The sequence below is a fragment of the Octopus sinensis genome, linkage group LG10 (genome assembly GCF_006345805.1).
Source record: "Octopus sinensis linkage group LG10, ASM634580v1, whole genome shotgun sequence".
Classification (NCBI taxonomy): domain Eukaryota; kingdom Metazoa; phylum Mollusca; class Cephalopoda; order Octopoda; family Octopodidae; genus Octopus; species Octopus sinensis.
The window spans coordinates 23,633,615-23,643,614 of record NC_043006.1 but is presented as its reverse complement, the minus strand read 5'-3'; the positions used below and the strand labels follow the sequence as shown (position 1 = coordinate 23,643,614).

Sequence of the window (10,000 nt, the reverse complement as noted above, 5' to 3'; positions counted from 1 at the left end):
GTGCCACCAGCACGTGCCAGTAAGGCGACGCTGGCAACGATCACACTCGAATGGTGGTTTTTATGTGCCACTGGCACGGGAGCCAGTCAGCGGCCCTGGCAATGGTCATGCTTGGATGGTGCTACTAACGTTCCACTGGCATGAGTGCCTGTCATCGGCCATGTCAGTGATTTTGATTTCATATATATATATATATATATATATATATATATATATATATATATATATAATATATATATATATATACATGTAAGTATGTATGTGAAGGTGCATGGCTTAGTGGTTAGGGTGTTGCACTCATGATTGTGAGATCGTCGTTTCAATTCCCAGACTGGGGATTGCGTTGTGTTCTTGGGCAAATCCCATCTTTTCATGCTGCTCTGCAATCATTTTGTCATCTGGCATGTGGCACCTGTTACACCTGTACAGGTAATGTAGATTTGATGGAGGGTGTGAGCTTCTGTCTCCACAAACATTTGATCACTATCAACAAATCATCTGTGTCATTGTTTGGCAAGAAATTGTTGAAACCTTATACATCGTCTAATGACATGAGAGTCCATCATATATATATATCCTCATCATCAACGTCCGCCTAACAACATACCACACACACGACCCTCCTATCTGTTAAAGGAGTCATAAACACCTTGACACACACGTACACATACAATGGAACTTCTGTCCATGAAATCCACTTTGCTCAGGATATAATAGAAGACACTTGTCCTAGGTACTGCACTGTAAGACTGAACCTGAAACCCCATGGTCTCGAGTAAACTTCTAACCCATTATATATATATATATATATATATACACAACACACACACACACACACATATAAAAAACACCCACTACACTCACGGAGTGGTTGGCGTTAGGAAGGGCATCCAGCCGCAGAAACACTGCCAGATCTGACTGGGCCTGACGAAGCCTTCCAGCTTCACAGACCCCAGTTGAACCGTCCAACCCATGCTAGCATGGAAAGCGGACACTAAATGATGATGATGATGTATGTATATATAATTCCTGTATATACATAATTCCTGTTTCCTTGTCATTAAATTTCTCATATATATATATATATATATAGGAAGGGCATCCGGCTGTAGAAACACTGCCAGATCAGGCTGGGCCTGGCACAGCCTTCTGGCTTCCCAGACCCCAGTTGAACCGTCCAACCCATGCTAGCATGGAAAACGGACGTTAAACGACGATGATGATGATGATATATATATATATATATTATAGCAACAATTTGGCCCTTCTCTATGTGACCTACAGTTTTGTAGGCCCATTGAATGAACCTTTCTCTTGCTGCCCTGTAGATAGTTTTCTTCTATGAGTCTGTGAAACTTTATGTTGCATGGAACTGGGTCACATTGTTATCAATTTACATATGTTACCTCCTCTGAAATGTATTGAGTGCCCTTACATACATTCATGTGTGTGTGTTTGTGCACGCACGCACGCACGCGCACACACACACACACCACACACACACACACACACCACACACACACACACACACAGAGTCTCTCTTACTTTATGAGTTAACCAGGCTATAACTGGTTTCACGTAAAGAGGAATCTCTTATTAATTTATCCCGAAATCTTGTACAATCTTGTGTATCTTTGTGTATTCCCATTCAAGATGGACACAAGTATCAACATTTCCATGTGGAAGGTCTGGTAATTGTTAGGAGATTCCTGATTATATGAAACCAATGCAGAATTGAGCACTCATTTAGCCTGTTCAATATCTGCAAGTGTGTGCATGTGCACACACACACACACACACAATTCAGTGAGGAGCCCTATAAATGGTGACTTGACCTGCTGCAAATAGTAGCCAAATCTCCCTCGTATCACACCATCTTAAAAGAAGCACACACTGAGTTAAGAAGTCTTATGTTTTAGGGGGAAAATAAGGGAAGAATCCATGGCTTTAGCTGGAAGATGTTTGTGGTTAGTTGATGGTCTTCTGGATTAGGGTCTTGTCTTGGAAGTAAATCACATCAACTCTTGTCTGTCCTTACATACACATGCATGTATAGGCATAAATATTACACACGTTTCCAGCAGTGAAATTATGCACACACATGAGCCTAACACATGCCACATACATTTTCATACATGAACCTTACATACGCACACAATCTCTCTCTCTCCCTCACACACACACACGCATACACACACACACACACACACACACACACACACACAAGCCTTACTGGCATGCGCGCGCACATACATGTAAGCCTTACATACACATATTCATTATAGCTTACAGAATTAGATAGGCCTCGTTTTATTTGCCTTACTCTTCTCTTGTCTCTAAAACTCAATAGGATAGGCATGATTGTCTCAGCTTTGCTCTGCTGCTTTATTGCTCTGTTTTTTGCGTAAAATAAGTCTTTGATGTTTTGGTGTTGTTTGTGTTTGATTTCTGTGTGGAAAGATATTGTGAGTTGTGATAAAAAGCGATAAGTGTGGTATCTCTTTAGCCGTAGTTTGTGTTTGATGTCTTGCTGTTTGTTATTGCTATTGTTAATAATACATACGGTGTATGTTTGTGTGTGTTAGTGGTTTTATGTGGCAGTGAAAAAGATAATAAATTTAGCCATGAAATAGTATACCTATGTAAAAGAATATGCTTGTGTGTCCTTAGACAAAAATGCATAGTGACTGTGATACCCAAGTTTCGGCAATAACTGCTCATCATACTCTCTGCTTGATGAGCCATTTTGGCAAAACTCTGAAGCCACTGCTACTATGTGTTTCTCTGTGATATAATATTTAGACTGTGATGTTAAATCGTTTATTTTTCAGTTAATATCATTTGTTGTCTTCAATTTTCTTTAAAAATACTAACGCCACTTGTAATTTTTGTATACATATTGTTATTATTATTTTTATTATTATTGTTACAATTATTTATGTTCTGAGTTCCAATCCCAGTGAAGTTAGCTTTTCCTTTCATTCTGCAGGGTTGATAAAGTATTCGCCAAGTACTGGGGTTGATGGCATCAGCTAATTTCCTTCCTTAAATTAGAAATAATAATAATAATAATAATAATAATAATAATAATAATAATAATAATAATAATAATTTTCCTTCTTATCATAGGCAGAAGTCATGAAATTTCAGAGGAGGGCATACATTGATAACACTGGGGCCTATGCTCAACTGGTACTTATTTAGTTGGCCCCGAAAGCATGAACAGTAAATAAGTACCAATTGAGCACAGGTGCCAGTGTAGTCAACCTACCTTCTCCCCCAAAATTTCAGGTTTTGTGCATAGAATAGAAAGGATTATTATTATTATTATTATTATTAGTAGTAGTAGTAATTGTAGTAGCAGCAGCAGCTGCTGCAATAATCGGATGATGGATCAGCAAAATTGTTAAGGTGTTAGAACAATGTCTTGTGATATTTGTTTTGGCTATTTATGATTTGAGTTCAAATTCTATTGAGGTCCAAATGTGATTTTCACCCTTCTGGGTGTCAATGAAATAAAATACCACTTAAGTACTTTGAATTAATTTAACTGACTGTCTTCTATTCTCCTGGGATTTCTAGGCTTGAGCCTAATTAAGCAATTAAGTTACAGGTGATCCAAATGTATGACCATCCAATTTAGTTTCCTGTATATGTAGAACAAGATTGTCTGATATGTCCTTCATTTTTTTAAGACAGTAGAGGATGATTTAAGAAAGATTTGATTACTATTTCTAGCCTTAAGTGAACAGAAGTAACCACCACATTTACTCAGGTACAAGTCGCATCCCTAACTTAGTACGAAATCTTGGTACAAATTTTTTTCCCTTCTTAGTCTTAGCTTTGCTCCATTTATGAGCCACATCCCAGGTATTTTCCAGTTAAAATCAAATATAGAATATTGTGACTTAAAGATGTGATTCAGTGTCTAAGAGTAGAAGCTTCCCATATTTATATTGGGGTGTATATACTCTATGGTATACCATCTGCCATGCATTATGTTATATATGCATCTGCATGTGTGCGTGCATACACGTGTGTACATGCATAGTGCACATGTGCCCATACATTCAGATAATTACTACATTATGTTGTTTCTTGTAATCTTATACTGCCATTACATTTTTTGTGTATGCATCGTGTTGTACTTCATTGCATCTTGTACTCTGTTATATCATATTATACTCTATTGCATTGTGCTGTACTCCATATGCATCATGCTCCATTCTATTTGCATTGTGTTGTCCCCATCTGCATTTTGTCGTTGATCAGTTGCATTATGTTATACTCTATCGCATCATGTATTCTATCGCATCATGTTGTTCTCATTGCATCATACTGTACTCCCACATGCCATGCTATCTTCATCACATCATGTTGTTATCCATTGCATCATGTATTTCATCGAATTATGTTATATGCCATTGTATTTTTCTGCACTCCATTGCATCATGTCGTACTTGACTGCATCATGCTGTACTCTACTGTACCATGTAATGCATTGCATTGTGTTGTACTCCATTGGGTCATGTATGTCCCAGCATTCCATTGCATCATGTGACTTTTCATCTTCCAGTTGCAACACATTTCCCCTAACACCATCCAATCGTCTCTCCCCATAATTCTTCCTCATCCCACCCCTCATACATTTCTCCTATGTGACTCCCCCTCCCCTCTGCTTCTTAACAATCTTTCATTTCCATAAGCAATAATTAGCACAACCCCAATAAAAGTGGCACTTCCTCAGTCACTCACCTTGTTAGAAATAGCAGTCATTCTCTGTCAATGACACTCTACTGTCTGAAAAACAATGGAAGGACACATAGGACATATGATCCAAAATACATAATATAGATAGACTGTTCTCAAATAAAGATAAGATGGTCATAGCTGGAATGTCTATGATTGTAGATCTGCTGCATCTGGTCTGACTTGGGACAAAACAAGAAGAAGAAGAAGGGCAAAACCAACGAGAGCTCTTCTATGTCATTGCTTGACCTGCAAGAAATAGCAGAGAAATCTCCTTTAAATCAAACCCTATTGTTTAAAAAAAATGAAGGACATACTGATAATGTAGTCCTTGGTACACTATGCCTGAACAAACAATGGGATAATCGTGACTAGAATGTCCTTGATTGACCGTGGTTCTGGTGGATCATGGTTGTTCTGGGGTCAGTCAGCTGGGAAAACAGCAGCAGCAGTAGTCTCAGGAGCAATTATGATATCATTGCCCCCCTCACTCGTTTCCCTTTTTCCCCTCTGTAATGAGTAATCACCACTGTCTGGGAGAAAGAGAACCAAAGTTCTTAAGACAATGGTAGAAGCAGCTGAGTTCCAACTGGAAATGGTCAAAGAGGAACAGCTGTGAATTTTGAATGACATAATTTATCTGAAACTCACCTGGCATCTTAGTCTACACTGATCCCAACACCAAAGTACTTAGGCTCTGGGGTACCTTAAGTACCCAGAAGAGTTGCAATGCAGATAGTAGCATAGAATGTTGGAACAGAATGGTATCCAGGAGTCGTGACCTGGAAGCGAACTGGTTCTTATGTAGTGTAACGAGTTCAGGGCCAAAACATTTGTGTGGAGTGGGGGTGATTCTTTGACGACCTCTGCTGTTCAGCTCTCCCAAGAGTTTCTTTCAACCGATGGTGTTGGTATTAATTAATCCTTTAGCATTTCAGCATTACTCTCTGAAATTTAAGGCTTATTTATTTGCCTTGTTTTGAATTAATCATGCATTATCATATACCATTTCAATGGTATGATTGTGTAGCTTTTGAATGACATTGTAGAGTAGGTATGCAAAGCCAGATCTGGCCAGTTGAAACAGGTAGAATATTTCAGCCAGGATACTAAAAGCCAATGCTGTTCCAAAATTGATATTCTAGAAAATATGAGAAGGTTGGAAGTTAGTGGTAGAAAATTACAATGTACTTTGTTTGAATTTAAAAAAAAAACTATTTACTGTTTTGTTATTTTCTTTATTGTCTTTGTATTATATATTTTATTTCTTTTGTGTTTGTCGATGCAAATTGTATTTTTTTTCCCTTGCATATTGTATTTTATATATATTTTTTGTTTACATTATACAGATAAATTGTCTTTTCTTCTTATAAATGTTGTTGTTGTTATACTGAAGACTGTATTGACAGATTCGTCAGAGCATTGAACAAAACACCTTGTGGTATTTACTGCTCTTGATATTCTCAGTTTCAATCCCATTGATGTTAGTTTCGCTTTTGGTCCCCCTGGAGTTTGATAAAATAAAATGCCAGTCAAGCTCTAGGACCGGTGGTTTCAACTAATGGCTCCCCATCAAAATTGCTGTCCTTGTGTCTAAACCAGGCAGAAGAATAACAACAATATTGATAGTTTCAAAATTTGACACAAGGCCAGCAATTTTGGGAGGGAGTGGGTAAGTCAACTACATTGACCCCAGTGCGTAACTGGTACTTATTTTATCAACCCTGGAAAATTGAAAGATAAAGTCAACCTCAGCAGAATTTGACCTCATAGTGCAAAGATGGACAAAGTGCTGTTAAGCATTTAGCCCAGCATGCTAACAATTCTGTAAGCTTGCTACCTTAATAATCCTCTTTAGTGGAAGCACAAGGCCTCAAATTTGGTGGAAGGGATTAAATCGATTACATCGACCCCAGTGCGTAACTGGTACTTATTTTATTGACCCTGAAAGGTTGAAGGGCAAAGTCAACCCTGGCGGAATTTGAACTCAGAATGTAGTGGCAGATGCAATACCGCTAAGCATTTTGCCTGGCATGCTAATGATTCTGCTAGCTTGCCACCTGAGCAATAATAATAATAATAATAATAATAATATTTTATTATTATCATTGAAAGTGGTGAACTGGCACAATTGTTGGAGTGCCTGAAAAATTATTTTGCAGTTTTTGTTTCAGCTTTGAGTTCAAACCCCATTAGGTCAACTTTGTCAATCATCCTCTTGGGCTTGAAGAAATAAAGTACCCAAGATGTACTGGGGTCAATTGAATTGCTGTATTTAGGAGACTTAGGTCTGTCCTGAACCCTAGAACCCAAATAGCCGGAGCTTAGCTTGATTTCTATGGTATGTATGTGTCTGAGGAGATTATAACACTCCCCCTGAACAGGATGCCAATCCATTGCAGGTTTAACTTTCCCACTCTTGCTGGAATTCATTTACAGCTGAGCAAACTGGAGCAACATGAAATGAAGTGTCTTGCTCAAGAACTCATTATCAACACAGTCTGGGAATTGAAACTGTGATCTTGTGATTGTGAGTTTAATACCTAATCCACTAGGCCATGTACCCCCACCAGAATTGTTGCCCTGGCACCTAAATTAGGAATTGCTACTGCTGTTGCCACACTGATGACCACCACTAGCACTGTCAGTACTAGCATGTTGGACATCAGAAATAGTAATGTGGTATGCAAATGTTTTTACGCTCCAAGTTCCGTTCTCACTGAGGGTGAACTGTGTCTTTCATGTTTCCTGGCTCAGTGAAATAAGCACCAATCAGGTTGTAGGTTTGGTGAACTCTACCACATCCTTCCCTCTATGCCTCCCCCAGCCTCTCCTCATCCCTCCCACCATCCCACTTGTCTGCATTTTTTACCTCTGCTCTTGTTTGAAAAAGAAATCTTTTTTGACCACTGGCCTTAGAATTGAACCAATGACCTCGTGGTTCTCAGGCCAATGCTCTAACTTCTCAGCAACATGCCTTCATCTGTCAATGCCCAGGGTCACCATTTGCAACTGTAGGGTCTTGGCCATAAAAACTAACTGGCCTTTGGTGTATCATGATAATCCAGGGTTAGGCGTGAGATGCCCCCAAATTCCCACACAGTGTGGTTGACCCCCTCCCCACCTCACAACTATTTTGTAAATTCTGTTTTGTTTTTATGTTGTTGTTGTTATCTATTGATGTATTGTTTGTGTTATCGCTGTTCTGCCCTCCTCCCCCACCACCGTGTTGATCCATTTTAATCCATTGCTGTATCTTATGTTCATGTTTTCCTTTGTATTTCATCCTGGGCCCTTGTAGCTAGTAAAAGAAGGTATTATTAATATTATTGTTGTTGTTGTTATTGTAATTAATACAGCTGTGTGTTGTTGTTCCTTATTTTATCAAATAATTTGTTTACACAACTGTATTCGTGTTACATGTGTGTGTATGTGAAAGAGAGAGAGAGTGTGCGTGTGTGTGTTTGTGTAGCAGCATAAATGCATGTTTGGGCTTAAGAAATACCAGTCTTATACCAATGGTTTCATATAGTTCCACATGTTTATAGTGGTCCCTGTTAATCTACAGCTGGGTAATTGCTGGTTGAGATAATTACAGAGAAGCATTTTGTTTCTTAAAGACATCCTTTGATTTCATGGTGATGGTGGTGGGTATACATTCTTTTACAGTTTTGGTTGTATGTCTGTGCATGTATGTGTGTAAAATATGTTTGTGTGCATATAAGTATGTATCAATATGTATATGCACGTGCACACATGTTTGTACATACTCATATACACACACGCATATCTTATATCATAAATACACACACACACACATACACAATAATGTTTCTGTTCATTTTTAACCCACTTTGGTGGATTCAAATATGAATGCCTGATTGTTGTTTTTTGCCCTCAGTGATCCCCACCACTTTTCAGATAATTTGTGTTCACAATTTACTCAATCCACTGGTTGGCTGGTGTAATGGGACTTCGAGAGACCTTGGTGTTTCAACCTCATTGTGTGTCTCCTCAACCAAAGCTACTGCATCAGTCCAATGAGTGTAACAAGAGGCCAAACTCAGCGAAGGGTGGAGGTGTTCTCTGATGATGAAAAACAACAGCAATCAAATATTCATATTTGAAACTGCTGGAATATATTGAGAATGAATAGATATGTTGTTGTTTGGAAGCTTGCTGTTCTGCACACACACCATGAATATATGTCTATTGATTTCTCTAATTTTGTAGGCCAAATTACAGGAAGACTTCGACACAGTTCAAGGGATGCTGGAAAGCAAAGACAAGGAAATTGATGAACTGACCAAAGAGATCTCGGAACTACGGTCTCAAGTGGACAACAGTGATGTTGTGGTCAGTGACAAATTGGATGATGTTGTGTCTGAGCTCGTGGTATGTTGTGCATGCATGTCAGGCGAATGAAGCCCCTCTTTTTTTTCTTTCTCCAACCCACCACCCAACATTTTTACCATTCTTCACCAACCAGCCATTCTTACCATTAATTCTATCATTATTGCTACCCTTTTATTTAACACATTTCTACCCCAACCCATGGTAGATATAGTTTTAACCAGGGTTATGGAATTAAAACAAAAACTTCAACTCCGACTCCTCTACTATTGGCACCTCCGACTCTGGATCATCTTTATGTAATTGATTGTGGTCGACATATCTCATAAAACTTATGCATGTGCTTGTACTTTGAGTAGGCCTATATGTCATAACTGGTTTAGATTAAAGAATTAAAATATTATGAGTCAGAGTTAGTATGTTTTTACCAACTCTGACTCCAGCTACCCCTTGTCTCTGACTCCTTGACTCCAACTCCATGACTCCAACTCCACAGCCCTGGTTTTAACCAATAATCTGGATGCATGGCTTGAGTGCTTAATTCTCAGTACCTGGGATTGAACACTTGAATGCTGAAGTTAATTTTCCATTAGAGAAGACTAAGCCGTTCTCTCTCTCTCTCTCTGTCCCTTCTGTTTCTTTATCCACCGTTCTTTATTTTTTTCTACTTTTCTCTTTCTTTTCCTGTCTATCTCTTCCTTCTTCCTCACTTCTTTCTTTATCTCACCCTCACCCTCCTCCAGCTTCTCTCTCTTTTAACAAGCCAAATGTCAACGAGTTAAATGAAATCAATAGAGAAAAATTATATACATCATAATACGAAAACTAAAAGAAGCAGCACATATGCTAGGACACAACAACTGCCTAAGCAGACTGAGTGCAGATCGGTAATGATGGT

At 38.6% G+C, this 10,000-nt stretch overlaps 1 protein-coding gene across 1 annotated transcript in view; it reads left to right on the top strand.

Moving 5' to 3' along the window:
- The window catches only part of LOC115216356 (A-kinase anchor protein 9), a 120,701-nt gene that overhangs the window by 46,270 nt on the left and 64,431 nt on the right, over nt 1-10,000 (top strand). The window contains exon 14 of the mRNA XM_036506358.1: nt 8,983-9,144. Coding sequence (XP_036362251.1) covers nt 8,983-9,144 — 162 coding nt within the window. The remainder of the gene's footprint in view (nt 1-8,982; nt 9,145-10,000) is intronic.